Source organism: Eumetopias jubatus, unplaced genomic scaffold, assembly GCF_037043125.1.
Source record: "Eumetopias jubatus isolate StellerSeaLion01/CBP00866 unplaced genomic scaffold, mEumJub1_p1.0 scaffold_13, whole genome shotgun sequence".
Classification (NCBI taxonomy): Eukaryota; Metazoa; Chordata; class Mammalia; order Carnivora; family Otariidae; genus Eumetopias; species Eumetopias jubatus.
In genome coordinates this window covers 77,363,010-77,385,853 of record NW_028274819.1, presented here as the reverse complement: position 1 = coordinate 77,385,853, position 22,844 = coordinate 77,363,010, and the positions used below count along the sequence as shown (strand labels likewise).

General features: G+C 36.5%; 2 protein-coding genes across 4 annotated transcripts in view; one reads left to right on the top strand and one right to left on the bottom strand.

The window, feature by feature from the left end:
• Positions 1–337: 337 nt before the first annotated feature.
• JRKL (JRK like) lies at positions 338–4,308 on the bottom strand. Its single transcript, XM_028119606.2, has one exon. It carries the CDS (start codon positions 3,667–3,669, stop codon positions 2,095–2,097), a length of 1,575 nt encoding a protein of 524 aa, XP_027975407.1. The 5' UTR covers positions 3,670–4,308; the 3' UTR covers positions 338–2,094.
• Positions 4,309–4,392: 84 nt separating this feature from the next.
• Positions 4,393–22,844, top strand: part of CCDC82 (coiled-coil domain containing 82) — a 32,046-nt gene continuing 13,594 nt past the window's right edge. For 2 of the 3 annotated variants that reach the window (XM_028119607.2, XM_028119609.2), the window contains exons 1-5: positions 4,393–4,460; positions 6,675–6,769; positions 9,283–10,034; positions 10,518–10,707; positions 21,325–21,417. In XM_028119607.2, coding sequence (XP_027975408.1) covers positions 9,297–10,034; positions 10,518–10,707; positions 21,325–21,417 — 1,021 coding nt within the window. In that variant the 5' untranslated portion in view covers positions 4,393–4,460; positions 6,675–6,769; positions 9,283–9,296. Of the gene's footprint in view, positions 4,461–4,493; positions 4,939–6,674; positions 6,770–9,282; positions 10,035–10,517; positions 10,708–21,324; positions 21,418–22,844 lie in introns of those variants that run through there. The other variant, XM_028119608.2, reaches the window with a different exon arrangement.

Genomic DNA, 22,844 nt, shown 5'->3' with positions numbered 1-22,844 from the left:
GGAAAAGGTTAAGAGGTTAGCCTAGGTTGGATAATACAAGCATAGGCTTTTGGCATCAAATATCTGGGCTTAAATTCTTACCTGTACCCAAGGGATCTTCAGCAATTGAGCCTCAGTATTTCCACCATAATTTGAGGATTATATAAGTAAATTGTTTAGAACATAACATGGTATTCAGTAATTGGCAGCTTTTATACTTACGCTTAAGGATAAAAAGGTCCAAAACAGAACTATAGCCTACCAGTGTTGGCAGCTTTTAGAAAAGAGAAAATAGCTATAAATCTAAAAAACAAGAGCAGTCTCTCACAGGCTAAAGAAAGAGTCATAAGATTCACACTCAAGGCCACAAAATAGTGAACCTTTTACTTGATACCAATATTTGAAATCACACAGCTTAACAGCAATGTTAATTTTACCACTAGGTGGCAACGATACAGCTGAATTTCACTGACAAGATTTTTAAAAATTGAGCAAATCCAGACAGAAATTCCAAGAAGCTTTTATACATTTTCATATTAGAAAAATGAAAAATTCTTTTATATACAATTGAATTTATAGCGGGATGTATAATTATCTGATTCAATATGTATGTTAATTTCTGATGCTTTTTCCTCTGTGCACTGAGGCAATTCATGCAATAATTTTTAAACAGTTCTCATCACAGAAGTCTTTTTTAAAAACTCCGGACATACATCATTAAGATAACAGAAATTAGGGAAGCTAAAAGTCTCCTTGAAGTCTTAGAATTCTAAGAAAGGCACTATAAATATAAAATGCAAAATATTTCAATGAAACAGTTAAAACTTTTAAAAAATGACTGATAGAGAACATTTTTTAAAGGGCCAAAACATGAAATATGGAGACCCACATTGCTTTTAAATTATAAATTAAATCAATATTCACAGTCTTTTCAATGTCCTGAATAAACATATTAAATTTACTAAGCAAATTTATCAAAAATCTGACTTAAATGGATTCTAGAAGAAAGAATACCTTTTTACAAGTGTTAAAAGAGTAAATGAAAGTCCTTAGAATCTGACACTTTCCATAATTATTTCTGCTTTCTTCATAAAACAGGTCACAACCTATGGCTTGTTAAAAATAATAATAACTTTATTCTTCTCATTTCTTTTTCTTTTCGTATCAAATAAAAGGGGAAGGTATGATAAACTTTTTCAAACTATAGACATTTCCAAGTACACAGTAAAAAAACCATAACTTTAAATTCCCAAGATTCTTCCCCACATATAAGGTAGGAGTTCGTATTACCACGTGTAACATTACAAAACCTGTACTATAATTACGAATAAATAATTACCCAATTCATAAGACCCAATTAAAACAAGCTTATTTATTCCCCTTGTATAAATAACCTAAAGTTCCCCAAATTTTCAACTCGCAGTTTTCTACAAATTAATACATCAGAATAGCCCATTTATATATCAGCTTTCAAATAGTTTTGTTACTAATTTAGTAATCACTTCCTATATATTTACTTCCAGAAAAATCTCCCCCTCTTGCCACATAAACAAATGTAAGAGAACAAAAGTATGATTTCTAAGTTATTTTTATAATTCATTGATCAGTTTCCTCATTATTGGACTTCACTTTTAATTACTGCATATCACCCTGAAATCTAAAATATAGATATTTCTCATTCTGTCAGTGTATACAGACACACAAAACATAACATTTAAGATGTTAACACAAGAAAAGATTACTGTGGCAGCCCTCATAAACCAAACAACAGATTTCAGGAAAATGCTCCATCTGTTCACTGTTATCTGTAATTTTTTTTTAGAAAGTTTAGGGAATGCCACTGTAATAGAAGGGGTAATTGCAGATCTACAAAAGTGAATACCTGTGTATATGTAATTTATATCTATACAGAACCAGCTTCCAATTATCTGCACAAATAAAGACACAGAGATGATGCAAAACATACAATCCTCGAATCACTTCAGATACATTTTTGTATCTGCATTTCATAGGGCTGTGACTGAGAATTAAGAACGCAAAGAAAATTAAATCACACTGCAGAGGTTAAGAGTTACAAACACAATTACCAAAACAATGGTTAACAATGACATGCCATTATTGACTTGAGGTTGTCATCTTCTGTTTATTTCTGATGGTGGCTCGAAGTTTACGTATCACGAGTTTATCAGGCAGAATCATATCACCTTGTTGTTCTAGATAATCCAATAAATTTTCAGTCCATTGGAGAGCAGCTGCATGATTAATATGTTTCTCTGGAATCAGTTCTATTTCCTCCTCCTCGTTTTCACTAGATTCGTCTGTCTGGCCTTGTGCTCTTCTGATGATTTCGCTGTCAGTTAACACTTCATAGCCTGGTTCAGTACTGTCCACTTCAAGCCATTTTTCGATGTTCTCAGTAGTCACATTTTCCAGTCCTTTGGTATGTTGTAAAATGGTGGCCACAGTAGCCACAGAAACATCTTCTTCATCAAAGTCCAAGCCTTCTTTCTCCTCTATGGTAGGAAGAATCTTCTTCCATGCTCTGCTAATGGTAACCGGCTTTACTAAATTCCATGCCATTGCTATTTCATAAAGTGCATCTAGCAGAGTTAGCTTCTTCCAGAATGATTTCAGGTCATTACCTTCTTCCAAGTTGTTCTGAAGAAGACCTGCACGATAATTTCTCTTCATTGTCGCTATGACTCCCTGATCGGAGGGCTGGATCAATGAAGCCACATTAGGTGGTAAATATTTAGCAAATATTTGGCCATCATCTGACCTGAGGACATTTTCATTTGGATGTGTTGGTGAATTATCCAACAAGAGCACAGCCTTCTCCTGCAGGCCTTTAGATCTTAAGTATTCTCGAACCTGTGGCACAAAGATCTTATCAAACCACTGTCGGAAAATGGAAAGATCCATCCATGCACCTTTTTGGCTGAAATAAGAGACTGGCAGGTTTGAGGTGTCAGTTGACTTGAAGGAGCGAGGTTTCTTTGCTTTCCCCACAACACAAAGTTTCAGTTTGTGTAAACCTGTTGCATTGGCACAACACATGATAGTGACTCTTTCTTCAATTGACTTGTGCCCTGAGACAGTGCATTTACCTTTGATCACAGAAGTCCTGGATGGTAGGCATTTCCAAAAGAGTCCAGTTTCATCTGCATTGTATATCTGCTCAGGCTGTAAATTCTCTCGTTCAATAAAGTCTCGAAAGTTGTTACAAAAATCTTCCACAGCAGTCTCATCTCCATTTAATCTTTCATTTCTAATGTTAATCTCTCTAATGCTGTGCCGCTGCTTAAAACGAGTTAACCAACCAGCGGAGGGGTTAAAATCACCATCCATTCCCAAAGCATAAAAGAAGAACTCTGCCCTTTTTGCACAAATCGGTCCAGATATGGGATTCCCTTTTGCCCTTTGCTGGTTGAACCATTCTAGCATTGCTTTGTCCAGTTCCTCATACATGGATGGTTTCATAGATTTCCTCTTGGCCAGAAGACTTGTGGAATCAGAACTGCTTGCATAAGTTATAATCTTTTCCTTATTTTTTCTTATATCCCGAACTGTTGTCTCACCAATTCCATAAATCACTGCCAATTGTTTGGAAGAACCTCCATCTTCAAGTTTTTTTATTATATCAAGCTTATCTTTAATAGTTAACACCACCCGCTTCCGTTTCCCTGACATGCTGAGGCTCTGGGACTCAGGGCCTCACCCCACACTCCCTCTGAAGCAATCTACAAAATCCTTCCTTCTTTCACAGACTCACTTTAACAGCCCTACACGCTCAGTCTTTCAACCTTACCAGGAACCTGGTGGCCCTGACCCCGTCTCCGGATGTGCTTGGCCGGCAAAGAGATGGCAGAGGAAGATGATAGGGGAGGAAGTTTGAGGGAACAGGCCTTTAACTTAGATGGGCAGTAGAGGAGGCCCCAAGCCACCGCGGATAATCCGGATTACAAACATTTGTTTTATTCCCCCAGTGGCCGCGTTAAAGACTATAACCCCATCGTGATCACAAACCTCCTTCACTCCCTGATCCGGAGTAAACGCCGGTCACTAGCCCCTGCCACACCCCAAAGTTACTGCAGAGAGCGGAAGAACCAGGGAGTCGGGGACTAGCCCCCTTCCCCAAGGGAACGGTTAGGTTTGATTTCTTCCCCAGAAGCCAACCCCTTCCACCGCAAGCCACACTTCCCCACGCGGGGCTTAGCCTGGACAGTCCTCCCGGCCCCTCACAGCCCACCGGGCCCCTCTCCCCACCTCAATTGGAACCAGGACCCGCACCGCTCCCTGACTAACGCGCGGCGACCGCTCCTCCCCCGGCACACGCTCCCGGAAGATGCCCCTCCCGCTGCCGACCCCGCCCCTTGCTCCTCCCAGAGGCGGGACTTCCCCTGGTCCCCGGAAGGAGGAGGAGCGTCGCCAGTCTGGAGGGGGTACCTGGGGCGGAGGCAAAGGCGGTGGAGCTTTGAAAGGTGAGGGCGTGGGGAGGTGCGGGGGCAGCTCGGGGCGGGGACTCGCTCTCGCTCAGGCTGCTAATGGTTTATTAACCGAGCAGGGGAAGCCGCGCCTCCCGGCAGGCGGGGAAAAAAAATTCCCGCGGGCACTCTCGGGATGGACGGGACGACACCCCTCAACGTCGTTCTCCACTCGCCGGCCGCCTGGGCCGAGCTGCAGTGGGCGGGGTGCCAGTTTCCTGCGCGGCGGGGAAGTGGGCAGGACTTTTGGGGGAAGCTCGAGTGATGATTTCGCGGGTTTCTGGCCTTTCCAGACCCTTGTTGGTTGTCTGGGTGGGGAGCTCTTCTGGGGCCTGGGGGTTTGTGTCGTCCCTCGCACGTCATCGTGAAGCTCTAAGGGTCCGGTTTCCTAGCTACGGTGCCCCTCTCTCCCGGAGGCAGAGTAGCGGACTGCGGGCGTGCTGCCCTTGGTGCCTGCGTTCCGCCAAAGAGCCAGGTTTGTAATCAGGAAAATGACTCTGGTGTTAATTCCCGAGAGGATCTTGCCTCTGCCACTCAACCCTGCTGGATTTAGAGAACCACCTTCAGTGTTAAAAGATTTTAATGAATACTGTAGTTGTCCCGGATGCTAAGCTGGCAGGATGCACTCTGCGAAATTGTGGAGCGTTGGTTCGTGATTCTAAGTGGGGCAAATTGGCTTTTCTCTCTTTATATGTTACCTTCCCATTTCCTATTCCTGTCATGTTGTGCTGCCCTGTTTTCCAGCAGTGGAAGAACTGTGATAAATTTATTCACAGCTATGTGAAAAGAGCTTAAATCTGAATCATACACTGTAGCCCTTAAATCATGTATTATGCCGGCTTGTTTTGGTGTCCCTAGTAATTTCATCAGATTGTGAGCTCCTTGGGAGCAGAGACCGCGTTGTTGATTTCTTCTGGTAACGCCACAGCTCTGAGCATGTGCTGGCATAGTGTGTACATTCAGTAACCATTTCTTTGATCAGTTAAGGTGTCTTCTCCAAACTGTCCGATAAAAGGAAACATCAGGGAGGGGTGTTGTTTTACAAATAGGAATGCACCCCTTCTGGTGGAATTTCAAGTAATGGCTGCCCTTCAAACCTTAAAAATGTAAACTGTCACCTGACAGGGCAAGTGATTCCTAGAATGAATCTTTTCTTTAGGATGAGTTAATCTCAAAGTCTAGACTAAAGGATATTTCTTCTGATGAGAAATTCAGGTAACATCATCAAAGTACCTTTTAGTTGTAGAGTTAGTGTGGGTGAGAGAGCAATACGGATTCTTACCTTTAACTTACTTTCTTTGGCAGAGAGCATAGCTATGTATGTGCCTTTTATGTGATATTAACTATGAAGCACAAAGATGTGATAGTATTGATCTTCATTTATTTAATGCTTTCTGTTTGGAGTCTTTCTGTTTTTCTCTTTGCCTAAAGGTAAGGCTTCATTAAAGAAGCTTGATTAAATTCTCATTTCAAGAAATTGAGTATATACTCAGCATATAAAGAAATTATATCCATTGCATGGATTCTTTTTTTGAGTGAATTCGAAAGACCAAGAGATGGCTTATTCATCAACCTAGCTTCACCTTCTCATTTCTCTCCTCAGGTTCAGTTCACTCACCTTTTCCCTCTGTCATCATTCTTCCCTCCCCAGCTAACATAGGAAAAATATTCACAATTTTAAAAGAGGAGCCTACCATATTTAAATTATCTTCTTTTCCAATGACAGAATTTTTGACGTCATTGATAAAATAGCAGTTTTGAAATATGAAGAGAGAACTGGAAATTTGGCAGTTGGACAAATGAAACTTGATTTGTTTAAATAAAATTTGCTTCTTCAAATATCCAGTACTGCTGTTTTCCCAAATAAAATTTTTTTCTCTCATCAGAGACTGCCTTTTTTGAAATTTTTACTTTTGGACTCAGTGGGGAATCCTTAAATTTTATAATCAGTGTCATCAATAAGATGGTAGAGGGAAGTTTCAAATTTTCATTTCTTTTGCACATTGTTTTCTTGCCTATTGGATGGACGATTTCCAGAAGTGTCTGGCCTAACTCATGTGCACTAAAATTCTGTTACATAATTTTTTTAAAAGCATGTTTGTAAACTCTAAACTATTTTGATGATTATTTTATGAAACTAAAATTTAGCATGAATGAGAGATAAAATAATGACTTTTTAAAGGCATGATTTTTACTACCTTGTATAAATAGAATATTGGCAGCAGTCATTGTGTAGGACTGGACGGGGAATCAGGAGACCTGGTTTTTCATCCCTGCTCTGTCACTAACAAGCTGTGTGATCATCGGTAAGTCACTTAAACTCTATGTCCTTGGCTTTGATATTTGTAAATGAAGGGAGACAGTATCTTCCTTCTAGGATAATTGTCAGAATTTAAAAACAGATATGAAAATGCACTAAAAAATTCCTATACATATAGGATTTTTTAATAGCCTAACCGTGTGTAGTGATAGGTATTTTTATAGTGTCACGTTCTTACCTGTTCTACCATTGTCATAGGAGTCACCTATTGATATGATAAATAACTGTCTTTTGTGAGATAGTCATCCAGTGTACATGAAACTGCTTTTGAGTACTAATAAAATCATCTTTCATTTAATGTTCCTAATGTTCACACTTGCTTTAGTGAATCTACTGAAGCCATATTTGTCATTTGTTTTCATAAATGTTTTTTCATTATTTCTCCTAATTCAGACAGACTTATTAAAAGACATTAGTAGTGTAATGCACATGCACAGTTTGTGCAAATTTAACTGTATGTGCTCAAAAAATACTTATTTGTAATATATGGCTTCACAATATAAGCTGCCTAATTTATCTGTGCTTAATTAAAAAAAAAAACAGTAATCTGTTCAAAACCTAGGGAAGAAACTGGGTGGACCTACTGTGAAGCAGTATGATATATGAAAAAACATACTTTAAAGAGTAATATAGAGATTTTTTTAAAGGAATTTTGACCACAATTCTCATTTTTGCTGATTTTATTATAAGCCTTCTGTAATATGCAACCAAAGTGTAATTTCAAGTAACAGAATATTTTGTCTGTTGACTAGGATTTGTTATATTGCTGTTATAATGCTCAGTGTATCTCCTAGCAGTTACTGTCATAAGGTCACTCTTCAGCCTACACTATAAAGAAAATTTCTGGTATATAATCTTAGCAGCCATTATTCTGATTTTATGTGAGGTGTTACCATTGTAGAAACTGTCACATTGCTTTTAAACATAACAGAATTTGTACAATCAAATGAGTGGTATTTCCCCCACTCCCACCCACCCAAAAAAGGAATCATCTTGGAAAGCTATAAACTTGATTCATTGATACTACCATTGCTCAAAAAATTTTGGCATTCTATTTTTTTATTACCTTCAAAGTTACAGCACATTTAAAAAATATCTAATGGTAATTAATATTCATCTTTTGAAATTGGATTTAATTTCTGGAAGCTGCTAACAGTCCCTAAACTAAGACAAGTCAATAAAATAGGTATTTAAGCCACTTTTTGGGATTAAAAAAAATGGAGTGGGGTTATTTTCATATTTTTATGTAATGTTTGATACTATGTTTTATAGAAAACCTCCAAGAATATTCTGTGCCATGGTGCAAATATTGGAATAATTAGCCTCATAAGGTGATTTCTTTTGAAGGAGATAGCACTCAATAGAATATATAAGTTCTTATACATATATTATGAGGTCAGTCTCATTACATTGTGATCATATGTCTAATTCCTTAGCAACTACAGAAGTATATACATGTTACTGTTCTTCTAGTTATCTTACTTGTCTCTAATTGTTCCTTTATTATGTACTTGTGATAATTTTAATGGTGGTCAGCCTTTTCTGAATCAGAAACTTACAGTATTTGTTTTCCTTCCCAATATCATGCTCTGCTTCACCATGAAACTATTTTTTCACCCACCTTTGGATTGTTAGTAAGTTTTCTGTTGGATTATATCTTTAACTTTGAGTGGTTTAAAGCCACTGCCATTTTACTAAAGTATATAGAAGCTACAATCTTAGTGGATAGGTGATCTCTTAATTTTGCAATGCTATCTTTTGTCAGCTACTACTTTATAACTTTCTTCATATAAATTGATTGATCCTTTATGTTATAATTCATATCATTTCTCTGTTCAGAATCCTTGGCCTAAGGATGAATGATTCTGGTAATCCCACCCTATGTTTCTATACTTGTCTCTTTTTTTCCAGCATAAAGCCTTTCTTCACACCTTTTTTGGTCACACTTATTTAACATACCATGTTCTCTCTCAGTGCCAAAGTTTTGACCTTACCATTTTTACCTGCCTGAAATCCTTTTTTCTGTCATTCTTTTTGTTGAAATATAGCCAGTCCTTTAGAAGTCTATCAGATCATATCTGTTCAATAAAATCTTCAGTGGAGCACTTGCTATACTGTTCTTCCTGCATCTTTATAATTTTATTGCAGTTATTTTTATCTCTCATTTTGTACTAAATGAATACCTTGCATTTTTCTTAATATATGTTTGTATGTTCTACCCATGGATAATAATCTTCTGGAAAACAGGACCATTATTTTTCTATGTATCCCTTTCAGCACAAAATATAGCATAATTCAGAATAAATGTTCATACAATTATTTCATAGATATTCAATAAATTATAAATAAATATTCTACTATCTTCACTCAGATATTTTACGTGATTTTTACCTTTGTGAACCATTTTATAACACCAAATAAATATAGTTTGTACCATAAATGCATTCATTGTTGTAATCTGGTTATCATTATTATATTCCTAATAACTTTATTTTGTAGAAGCTTAAGTGAAAATGGTACATGTTAGAAGACACGAAACAAGGAAAAATTCTAAAACTCAAGAGCATGAGCAGAAATCTCGAGTTGATTGGAGGCGGACTAAAAGAAGTAGTATCTCACAGTTATTTGATAGTGACGAAGAGCTTGACAGTGGTGAAGAGTTTGATAGCGGCAAAGAGTTTGATAGTGACGAAGAGCTTGACAGTGATGAAGAGCTTGACAGTGATGAAGAGCTTGATGATAACAAGGGGTTTGATAGTAATAAAAAGCCAGAAAATGAAAGAGAACTTAGATTAATTAAAGTTGAAAGTGAAAGTAGTAACTGTGAGCATCTCATGAACACTGGCAACAGTTCAACGTATGAAGAAGAAAAGAACAAAAACAAATATAGAAGTGTTGACTTACCAGATCATGGAAAACATTCAAGTCAAGAGGATGATGATCTCAACAAACACACTGAACAAATAATAGAAGAGGACCTAGAAGAAGAACACATCAAGCGAGGGAAGAGAAAAAGGATCTCTTCTGTTATGTATGACAGTGATGAGAGTGATGATAGTGATATCCTAGTTAGAAAAGTAGGTGTTAAACGTCCACGTAGAGTGGTTGAAGATGAATGTTCTTCAGTTGAGCTGGAGCAAAAAAAACCTGAAAAAACTGTAGCTGCAAGAAAGCGAGAACAACTCCAGAAACTGAAAGAACTCTCAAAACAAAGATCTCGTCAGAGACGAAATAGTAGTAGAGATTTTGAGGTGTGTTATATTTTATTGGTTTTGTTACTGTTTTAAAATTTTTCCTTAAAGTATTTATTTTTTATAAAAATCAAAGTGTTGAGTCTGTTCTACTTCTCAATTCTTGAATTTATTTTTCAACCAAGTATCCTTGAACATGTTTGATTGCACTGTTGTGTCTAATATATAGTTTTATCATGAGCCTCAGTTTATCACTCTTTTAAAATTGAAAGACTGTTTCATATGGTCTTTCCTCTTTTTAACTTCTATTTATAATCTTAATGTCCACTTTAAACATTTTATATCATTTACCAAGGTATATTATCTTCTTCCTAATTCCAAAAGTTCAGCATTTAACATGACAAGACTTTTTTTTAACCTTACAATATGATGTTAATTTCCATGGATCATTGTTTTGGTTTCAGATTTAATCTTTTAATTTCATATCCATACTGACAATTTAAGGGTAAAAATTTACTGAAGGATATGTTTTAATTTAATTAGGACTCTGAAAAGGAATCCTGCTCAAGCAGTGATGAGAATGATGATGAGGAGGAGGAGGATTATGAATATGATGAAGATGGAGATGATTATATTATTGATGACTTTGTAGTTCAAGATGAAGAGAATAAAAGCCAGCGAGGAGAAAAATTGACTACATCACAACTGAAATTAGTAAAACAGAATTCTCTTTGTAAGTTAATATCAAGAAAATGTTTTATGACTTGCTCTGATCATGATATTATATCAAGTATCAAATCAGCCTTTTACTGTATGTTCTAAGTCATTGATTAGGAACTATGGTTTTATTTTTAGGTAATTTTTTCACTCTGATAATAGTCTTTTCTAGTAGTTTCAGGAACCCTTTATACTCAAAAGTTATTGAGGACCCCAAAGAGCTTTTGTTTTTGTGGGGTTTATCTATCAACATTTACCACTGTAGAAATACAAAACAGAGAAATTTAAAAATAGTTATTAATTAAGACTTAAACTAACATTAATAAGCTTGTTACATGTTAACATAAATAACATTTTTATTAAAAATAACTTTAAAAAATAAAAATGGCATTGTTTTACATTTTAATAATTGTATTTAATATATAGCTTAATAGAAGGCAGCTAGGTTCTGATACCTGCTTTTGCATTCAGTGTATTTTGATGTTTTGGTTGAAGTAGATGAGAACAATTTTGCTTCACACAGATAGGTAGCTGGAAAAGGGAGAAAGATTTTAAAAGTATCTTCAAAATAATGTGGATATTCTTATTTGTCACTACACCACAATTCAACAAGTGATTGTTTCTTAAAGTTGTAATATGGAATCAGAAACCATATAAACTCATTTATATGGGTTATATATGCAACTAATTTTAATCCTTCCTTACACTGCATTCCATTAATCTGTCTTGCAGTTTGAATGGATCTTTTATGCATACATGACTTTGTAACATCATGCATTAGTCATTTGGAAAATACTGGTTCACTGGGTTATGTAGATCTTCCAAATGTTGACACATTTCTTTATATAATATTTTCAAAATCACATTTGTTAATATCACCACCAATCTCATCAAAAATTTTTTTAGGTATGGGGAAGCTGTCAAGCTCACAGTAGTAGCAGATACAAGTTTTCTAAAATTCTAATTTCTACTAAAAAATCTTTTTTTTTTAATCTCTGGCAACAAATACTGTGAGTTCTTGAAATCACAGGTTCCTTTTGTTCTTTTTTGAGAAAATTGACAAATGCCTGAATATCCATTGTCAGTTGTTCGTTCTTTCTCTTCCTTTCTTTCTCTTCCTTTCTTTCAGTAAGTAAGTAAGTAAACTTTGCACCCAACGTGGGGTTTGAACTTACAACCCTGAGATCATGAGTCATATGCGTGTGGTGCCTGGGTTGCACATTCTGTTAAGCATCTGAGTCTTGGTATCTCTGTTCAGGTAGTGATCTCAGGGTGCTGAGATGGAGCCCTACACTGGACTCCGCCCTCAGCACAGAGTCTGCTTCAGATTCTCTCTCCTTCCTGTTCCTGCTCTCTCCTTCTCTCTCTCTAAAATAAGTAAATTTAAAAAAAAAGAGTTGCATGCTCTACTGACTGAGCCAGACTGGTGACCCGTCAGTTCTTTCAAGTAAACATGGTGTTTCGTGATAAATGAAGCTTTTTCAGCTCCCAACTCAGTTTTTCCTCAAAGTATGATTGATCATGCTATGATATACCATAGGTCCTTAATGCATGCTACCCATTTCATCCCATTGAATACTAAAAAGATGTGTGTTCAAGATTTAATAAAATTAATAGTTTTTACTACTTCATCAAAGACATTCTTTAGTAAAAGTCGCTTTTTACTGAATGTATAGCAATGATGACTACAGTGATTACTAATGGTTTGGTGCTACTGCCGTACTTCCTGTTAGGGAGCCAGATGCCTTACCCACAGTGACTTTTTGTACCATCATTGAAAATGTCAACATGGTAAAAACAGCATGATTATCTTAGTGTTATTATTTTGACTTCATCGATCCCCTGTTAGTCTGTAGACTTATAGGTGTCTACAGAACACACTTTGAGACCCTGACAATTTAGGGTATCTTAATATATGTATTTATTATTTTTCTAATCCCTATAATTGTGCATAAATCCAAAGACTGTTTTTATGGTGTTTTACAACTCTGGCAGAAACAGACTGTTGAGTGAATATATTTTTTACTTTTTTCTTCAAGAATGGATTTTTTTCCAGTTTTTTTAAATGGTCATATTTACTAAAACTATGTGTAACATGGTTCAATATGAATCTCGTGATTTATAATAAAATAGTAGATTGAGGTATGGATTAAATTTCAAGAAATTTATCAGTTATAGAGATGCCAGTGATAAGTATCTATATTTTAAAAGTCAGTGACTACTTTCCTTACATCAGTAGTCACTTGTTCGCCTGCCACCTGGACACGGAAGAAACTCAGTTAGGACGTATCCCATCATTCTGGATGTAATATCTAGAATGTGATAGAACATTTTCTCAGTGATACCTACTCATGCCTACTCCTCCTAATTAATGAAAATTAAAGTTCATTGCTTCTCTATTCTACATTTCTATGCTTACTCTTGTTTTTTTAAGGGATAATTTGAGATTTACTGAAGAGTAGAAACTACAGAGAGTTCCTACATAACCCCTCTCACACACAGTTTCCCTATAATTAACATTTTGCGTTAGTTAGGTACATATGGTAAAACTGATGAGCCAATATTGATACAGTATTATTAACTATAGTTCATATCTTATCTCAAGGCTCACTCTTTGTGTTGTACATTCTATGGGTTTTGACAAATATATAATGATACAACAGGTATCCATCATTACCGTATCATATAGAATAGTTTCACTGTCCTCAAAATCTCCTGTGCTCTACCTATTCGTTTCTTCCACCCTCCACTGAACTCCTGGCAACCACTGATCTTTTTAACATCTCCACAGTTTGCCTTTGCTGGAATGTTTTATAGTTGGAATTACACAGCATGTACCCCTTTCAGACTGAATTTTTTCACTTAATAATATGCATTTAAGTTTCCTCCATGTCTAATGTGGCATGATAGATTATTTCTTTTTATCACTGAATAATATTTCATTGTATGGATGTGCCACAATTTGTTTATTCATTCACCTGCTGAAGGACATGTTGGTTGCTTCCAAGTTTTGACAATTATGAATAAAGCTTCTATAAATATTTGTGGAATCTTCTATGGATACAACTTTTCAACTCATTTGGGTAGATACCAAGGAGCTCTGTGCTTGCTTCTACTGTTGAGCGTCTTCACCTCAGAGAGAGATGAATCTCTTTTAATGCAATACATTTTACCTTGTCTGTACCTAATTGCAACTTCTTTCTGCTTTATCCTTACAAGTTGTCTTTTCTCAACTTGTAACCATGTTCATGCCTTTCCTCCCTTGAGTTGGTATGTTTCATTAACCACTATTCAAAATTGTTCCTTTGTTCCAGTTTTCCATTAACTCTAAGCATTGATAGGCTCTTGCACCCATCAATCCAGTGAAATTGCTCTCATTAAAGTTAGTGATTACTTCCTAGTTGCCAAAATGCTTGTCAGTTCTTATGTTAACGTGGTATTGTTAGTGTTTTGCCACTAACAATTGATCATTCTCCCTTTTATTTATTTATTTATTTTTTAAAAGATTTTATTTATTTATTTGAGAGAGAGAGAGAGAATGAGAGAGAGCACGAGAGGGAAGAGGGTCAGAGGGAGAAGCAGACTCCCCGCTGAGCAGGGAGCCCGATGCGGGACTCGATCCTAGGACCCCAGGATCATGACCTGAGCCGAAGGCAGTCGCTTAACCAACTGAGCCACCCAGGCGCCCTCATTCTCCCTTTTAAAAGAAAGTTCTCTTTTTAGCTTCTGTGGTACTTTTCTATCTTGTCTTCCCCTTTATAATACTGCTTTCCTCTTTTTCCACTTGCCATGTAAATATTGATGTTTCTGAAGGTCATCCTCAAACTCCCTTGCTTGTGCTTCAGGCAGTCTCTTCCCCGTAACTTTAGCGCAGTCTATGGGCAAAAATTGCCAAACTTTTATTTCCAGCACAGATTTCTCCAAAGCCTAAATCACAGTTTTTCATCTTATTGAACATTTTCATCAGGGTATCTTTCAGACACCTCAGACTCAATATGTGTAAAACTAAATAATTGAGCAGTAACATAAAGGAGTTTTGGGGTGGTGTAGAAATACTGTTTTTTTGGTTGTCATGGTGGTTACACAACTTTATGCATTTGTCATAGAACTGTACACCAAAAAGAGTGAAATTTATGGTATGTAAAAAAAGTAAAACTCAATATAAGAGAGCCAAATAAATGGGCATCCCCGCTTCCAAAAAATAACCTCAATGGTTAATCCACTTCACTTCTCTTTGCATTTCTCACACCATTTAAAGTTGATGATACATTATGGGAACTCATTGTTAGTTGGGTGGATGGATGATTAAGATAAGTGTATTGGCTAAAGGTTCTTGGGTCTATACTTGAAGACAGAAATGTTAGATGTGATCAGATTTCTTAAAAAACATCAGAAGAAAACAACCCCACACATTTTAGAGTGATAATGTATGACCTGTTTTTAATACTTATCAATGTTTATGCCATTTATGAATATAATAAATAAAATTAAATGTAGGCAGTTTCCAATTTGTCAAGGGATTATGATCTAAAAGTCGCTGTAGGTTAATTCTTACACTTTAAAAATATATTTTTCATTAAAGTAATAACCTATGTGATGAATAATAAACATTATGCTGTGGCCTTGGTTAGGCTATAAATTAGGCGAATAGTCCCAGATTCATTCTCTTCCCAACCTCTCTAAGAACACTGACAACTACTCATAGCCAAACTATGATCACAATTTGTGAGAAACATTTTCTCAGTCCAAATTCACTACTCAGGTGAGAATCAGAATGAGTGGCCAGTTTTACCTTTTGGATGAGAACATGTCTATATGAAGACATTTTGTCACTTCCTCATTATCTGCTACTTGGCTCTGAGAGATGTGTCTGTAACACCTCAGAATAGTTCCCTTTTCCACACTACACCTTTGATGCAGTTGAAGACAATCATGGTCTTTTTTCCTTCTCATAAATACCCCTCTATTTCTCTGAATTTATTTTGAGACTGCAGCTCCCAGAAAAGATATGATAAAAAGTAGAGGGATAGACTAGCTGTGGTCCACTGTATTCCAGACCTATAATGTTCACATGCTAATAATATTATACATAGATAGATAGGAATAACCTTCAGATTTGTGGATACTGAAAATTAAATTGTTTTTCCAGTCCTCTGATATGTTCAAAGTGACAGAGAAGGAGGTATAGACAGAAGAGTACATCTCAGTCTACTAGTGCCTCGTTAGATAAATACTTGCTAGAATACGGGAAATTAGACTAAACGCAAATACTAATTAGTCTCCACCTAGCAATTGAAGAGAATAATTCTATCAACATAAGACAGAGTGTGCCTAAGAACAGTCTTGCAGCCATTTACATTAAATATTAAATTCTAGAATTTTCCCTTTTTTTGTAGGATAAGTAAAAAGTGCCAGTGAAATCTTATTGTAGCACAAAGGAAAGGTAACATTGCCTTGAAGACTCAGAGGAAGAAAATGCCCGTAAATGGGGCGCCTGGGTGGCTCAGTCAGTTAAGCGGCTACCTTCAGCTCAGGTCAAAATCCCAGAGCCCTACGTCGGGCTCCTTGCTCAGTGGGGAGCCTGCTTCTCCCTCTCTCTCTCTACCTCTCTCTCTCTCTCCGCCTCTCTCTCTCTGTGTCAAATAAATAAATAATATCTTTAAAAAAAAAATGCCCGTGAAAAGTGTTTCATTAAAGGAAGCAAGAAAATTGTATAAAGCATTTGCTTTACAATCTGTGAAAAGGAAATAGGAAGTTGTAAGGAAAGAACAACTTGAGGGGAAATAGAGCTACCTGAGATAAGGATTAGTTGCTAGAAAATTAAAAATATAAAGTCGGAAATAAAATCTGTACTGAAAGATTTAAACAGAATTAACAGTATAGAAAATCATCAGTGATATATAGGTTAAACTTAAGTTCTTTTGCATAGAGAAAATGAAAACAGTTCTAAAGGAGAAGATAATACATAAAGGAGTAGAAATGATCCTATTTCACAAATTTCTGCAGGGAAATACAGAACAAATGGAAATCTAAAGGAAGAAAATTCTGTAGCGTTAGTGGGAAATGTAAAAGATTTGAATGTGCTAAGAGACAGCATGTTTTTGGATGGAAAAACATGGAGATGTGAATTCAGAGGTGTGATAGAAGAAAATATTGTTGAGTTGCTGAACACGTGCATTTATGCAAATTAAGGAGGCTCACAACCTAATAAGTTGATGAAAATAGATTTGCAAATAGACCTACGAAGGAAATATTTTTCTAATTACAAGAATGAAGAAAAAGTTATCTAGCCATCCTTTTTAGAATTATAAAATGGTTTAATACAGGGGTGCCTGGCTGGCTGGCTCAGTCAGGCAGCTGACTCTTGATTTCGGCTCAGGTCATGTTCTCATGGGTCGTGGGATCAAGCCCCGTGTGGAGCCCTGTGTTGGGCTCCACGCTCAACAAGGAGTCGGCTTGAAGATGCTCTCCCTCTGCCCCTTCCCCGACTCATGCACACGCTCTCCATCACTCTTTTCTCTCTATAAAATAAATAAAATCTTTTTTAAAAAGAACAAGACAAAAATTTTCTACTCTGTTCTAGATGTTTTGAACAATAAAGAAGTAAAACAAGAAATACAACTATTGAAAGGGAAAAGACATTATTTGAACATTACACACACACACACACACACACACACACACACACACAAGCTATAAGTTTCTGACTCATTTAACCAGGGATACAAAGAGAAAGCATATAAATAGTTTGAGAGCAGGAGTAAATGCAGCATATATTTCCATAGTTTTCTTACGTTCCTTTTTTTCCTATTGGGGGGTACCTGTTAAGAGTAGAAAAAGAACCCAATTTCTTGCTCTGTCTCTGCTTTCTTACACTAGGCTCATACTTCCATTTCAAAAGAAAGTACACCAACACTCTTGTGTGCTTCTATCTAAGAGAATATGTATAAACATTCTCTTGGTTCTTGAAATAAACTTAGCACTAGCAAGACCACATCCTTCTCAGGGTTGGGGGAGAAAGCAGAGTCACTGCACAGGAATTCCTAAACAGTATCTCCCTCTATCCAGCTCTGTGATGTGCTAGGAAGTTCATTTTCTGCAAATAAGTAAGAGATCTGACTCTTGGGGATTTGCAAAAGATCTCAGAAAGATGACCAGATTCACAATGAATATATAAAATTCAACAGTTTTCTTGTATGCTATCAGTAATTATTTAGAAGATATAATGAAGGACAATTCCATTTATAGTAGCAAACAAAGTTCCTAGGTCTAATCTTAGGAAGAAAAACATGACTTTATAGGTACAAGAATAAACTTTACTGTGAAATAGCAAAGAAAACATGAATAAAAGAAACACAGCATGTTTCTGGAAAGCAATAAATAGTACAAGAAATTATTTCTTCTGAAATTAACTTTTTTGGGATGGAGGGGCAAAGGGAGAGAGAGAGAGAATCTTAAGCAGGCTCCATGCCCAGCTCAGAGCCCGTTGCTTGGCTCAGTCTCACAGCCCTGAGATCATGACCTGAGCCGAAATCAAGAGTCTAACACTTAACCAACTGAGTCACCCCGGAGCCCGTGAAATTAACTTTTTGATTCAACTTTGCAAAAACAATGCTAAAGTTCACTTGGGAAAAATATATGAGAATAAATAAAATTAGACAACAAACAGTAAATCAGAAGGACTTGCCCCACCAGATATAAAAAGTTATCATAACATTTCAGCAAGTAAAGCAGTGTAGTACTGGCATGAAGATGATGGCCAGATCATTAAGAAAGGTACAGGGTGCTGAAACAAAATCTTAGCATATATGTGAAATTAATATATGATAAAAAATGCATGGAAAATCAACAGAATGACTAAACTAACCTATGATAGGGTATGGGGAAATTGACTACCTTGAAAAAAATCAAGTTATGCATAAACACAAAAATTGTTGATTTTCTCCTGTATTCTTTTGCAATTTTTTTTATAATCATAGAAGAAAATTTTAAATGATATTCCTAGGATGTTCCACAGAAGCTCATCCAGTATAGGGATTCGAGCACTGGAAAAAAAGCTGTGGAGGAGGTCTGAGCTCTAATCCTGATTCTTCCTCTATCTAGTTGTGTGACCTTGGGTAAGTTCTTTCATCATTGGGTCATTTTTAAAAATTTTAAAATGAGAGATTTGAGGGGCGCCTGAGTGGCTTGGTCGGTTAAGCATCCGACTCTTGATTTTGTTTCAGGTCATGATCTCAGGGTTGTGAGATCAAGCCCCACATCGGGCTCCCTGCTGGGCGTGGAGCCTGCTTAAGATTCTTGCTTTCCCTCCCACCACCCCTCTCTAAAAAAATAAAATACAAAATAAAATGAAATGAGAGATTTGAATTATTTTCTTCAATTTCCCATCCAAGTCTAAAATTCCATGCTCTGAACTATATTATCAAACCTAACTAGCATGCAGAACAACATCTCCTTAGGGGATAGTAGCATGAAATCTAGAGTCACACTGTTTGGGTTCCAGCACCGGTTTCAACACTTACTGGTTGTGTGATCTTGGGGAAATTTATCATCCTCTTTGTATTTATTTCCTTAACTAAAAATAAATTGAGGGTAATGATAGTACCTCACAGGCTTGTATTGAGAAATAAAGCAATGCATGTAAGTACATGAAACAATCCCTGGCATATACTTGCTCAATACAATATTTTTTTCAATCTGAGATGCCAGGAGCTTAATTCCTCCACCACCCATCTATCTACTCAAGCACAGCAAAACTGAGGCCTTCCTGACTCTTTTGAAGGAGATTTTGATATTGGTAGGAGAGAGATTCTGTGGTTAGGCAAAAATTCTCCAGATGATTCTGATCCTCTGCCCTTTCCTTTTACTCCCAATTCTAAAGAAACACTGTCAAGGTCTTTAAAATAGAACAACAGGGGCGCCTGGGTGGCTCAGTTGTTAAGCGTCTGCCTTCGGCTCAGGTCATGATTCCAGGTTCCTGGGATTGAGCCCCGCATCAGACTCCCTGCTCAGCGGGAAGCCTGCTTCTCCCTCTCCCACTCCCCCTGCTTGTGTTCCCTCTCTTGCTGTGTCTCTCTTGTCAAATAAATAAATAAAATCTTTAAAAAAATTTTTAAAAAAATAGAACAACAGTTCCCAAACTCTACAGCACGTGAGTAAGGTTGAGCATCAGCACATTCAAAGACTGATAAAATCAGTGGGATAAAAAATTCTATTTCAATTTATTTGATAGTTAAACTTAGGAGCACAGGGAATGAATTTCATGTTTTTTTTCCCCTCAACATGTCTGTTAATATTCCCAGAACATTTTTCCCTTAATACAGTTTGGAAAGTGCTAGATAGAGTTTAAATGCAGCTTAACACTCACAAATTAAACGATGGTCCAATACTATATTATATCCAGAGGTTGATGAAAATCTAGTCAAAATTGAATGGTACTGAAGTATTATTTCATTTTCCAATTACATTCTACTGATTTTTTAAAAAGTACTCATAAATGGCTGTGATCAGTTCTTTTGCAATTTACTCTAAAGTCTAATGGCCCCGGTGCAAATTATCTGCTATTGTCATTTAATTTTATTACTGCTTTATTTTGGCCACTTTAGTACTATAATAAATGTTTGCTTAAAAAAGATTGCTTACTAAATATTTCTCCTGAAATCTAAAGAGTTATACAGCCCTTTCAGTAGCTAAAATATAAGTAAAAACATTTCTCCATGTTAAATCTCATCTTTGTTTTATTTCAATGAAAGCAAGGTCAAAATTCACTCAATAATGCTAACATAGGTCTTATTTTGCTTAAATTTCTCACCAAGCATCATCCACTTTTCCTGAAATGCTCAGGCTGCCCCTAATATTCTTATAGGTGCCCAGGCCAGGGCAAATGTTCTGTGATGACCATTTGGATCAAGGAAGAGGTTGTGTTTAGTAGAGAATATTTCTACAGCCATAGTAAACCTTGACCCAAGAGCAATGGGAAATAGTAGGGACCTTCTCTCTTACCATTGCAGGGCCCATCACAACAGATGATTCCATGGACTATGTTGGGTTAGTGGGAAGGTAGGCTTATATGTTCAGTATGAGAAAGAGAAGACAGACCTTTTCTAAACTGATATGGAAAATCCTAAATCTGTTGCAGCAGAAAGGGAAATGGAGTTTTTATAGCCATTGGGGTTTTGGCTAGGGTAGTAATTTCTTGGGTAATTTCATACGTACCATGTTTCGAAGAGAAGGAAAGACAGGAGTTTCAGGTACATGTTGAACAATCTACCTATAAAAGTTTTCTCTCTTGCTCTCTCTAATTGTTAAGTTGATAATTAAACTTGGGTCCACAGGGGATGATCTGGGTTTTTTTTTTCACAGCGTATCTCTTAATATTTTCTGAATAGTTTTCCCTTAATAAGTTTGGAAAGTGAAGATTATTTGAAATAACAACTTGAAATTTGGATTAGAAGCCAGTAAATCTGGAAAATGGAGATTTGCTCAGTGACAAGTCACTGAGGCAGCTATAAAATTAGGATAATTAAGTGACTTCTCCTACTTACAGTATTAATTTCTTAGAGAAAGGAACCTATTTTATTCAGGGAATTGTTTTATCTACTATATTCTAATACATATTTAAAATTAATTTCAGATTCTTTTAGTGACCACTATACTCACTTTGAAAGAGTTGTGAAGGCTCTTCTGATCAATGCTTTAGATGACTCTTTTCTGGGAACATTGTATGGTAAGTTAATACAAATGGAACAATTAGAGTTGTTTTTCTTTTTCCAATTTTTAAACACCCTACTAATATAATAATACAATACTATGTAATACAATATATACTTAAGCAAAACCAAGAGATCCATTCTTAAGGCCCTCCAACTGTTCCCTCTAGGATCAACTACACCAGAAGCCCATCCACATCAAAAACTTGTTACTCTTTATTATTTGTGATATGTGGAAAGTGCAAAAGAAATATGTCATGTTCCCCTGACCTTAGAGAGTTGACAGTGAATGTGAGGATGTAGGACAGACTCAAAACAGCAGAGTAGTAGTTCAATAGCCATGTATTGTCCCAGCCTCTCTAAGCTCATTGAATTTCACCAAAAGTTATGTGCTATTTTATACTTTTGTGCCTTTGCTCATACTGTTTCCTTTTAAAATATAATCCCTTTCTACCCTAGATTTTCCAGGTGAGTATAAAATTGTTTTCACTGTCAAAGCTACTATGTCCCACTCAGTATTTTTACTCCTTCATTTGTGCTCTCAGTTCCCTGGTGGTACTGATGTGTATACACTTTTCATTACTGTATTGAAAATGTATTTTTGCCTTCCTCTCTTCTAAGAGTAAAAGAAGAACCATACTTTAGATATACACTTATCCCTTGCATCTAGCACAGAATCTGGAAGTTAATAAAGATTATAAATATGTTGTATTGAATATCTACCTAATTGCCTAAGTGATATTTCATTCAGGTTATTGAACAAATATTTATTGAGTGCCTAAGGGGCCAGCATTTATCTGAGGGCTGGGAATATGGCAATGACTATGACATACAAGATTCCTGCCCTCATGTTGCTTAAAGTCTAACAGGAGAGACAGACCATGAAACAAATATATAACATAATACAATTTCAACTAGTGATTAGTTCTTGAAAAAAAATATAGGTTAAGGAGACCCAAGAGTGATAAAGGAAAAGAAAGTATCTGTTAGATTGGTCAAAGACGGTCTCTCAAGAGGTGACTTTTAAATGGACAAAGTTGGGGGGAAAATAATGCATTGATCTATCTGAGAACACAGTAAGTGCAAAAGACTATTAGGTAAAAGTACATTTGATGTGATAGATGAATGGATAATGAAGAAGTGGTATACATATCCAACGGAATATTACCCAGCCATAAAAAAAGAATGAAATCTTGCCATTTGCAACACATGGATGGATCAAGAGGGTATAATGCTAAGTAAAGTAAGTCAGTCAGAGAAGGACAAATACTGTATGATCTCACTTACATGTGGAATTTAAGAAACAAAACAAATGAGGGCGCCTGGGTGGCTCAGTTGGTTAAGTGACTGCCTTTGGCTCAGGTCATGATCCTGGAGTCCAGGGATCGAGTCCCACGTCGGGCTCCCTGCTCAGCAGGGAGTCTGCTTTTCCCTCTGACCCTCT

What these genes read in the sequence shown, in the direction of transcription:
- JRKL (XM_028119606.2), bottom strand. Translation starts at nt 3,669, where the DNA reads ATGTCAGGGAAACGGAAGCGGGTGGTGTTAACTATTAAAGATAAGCTT.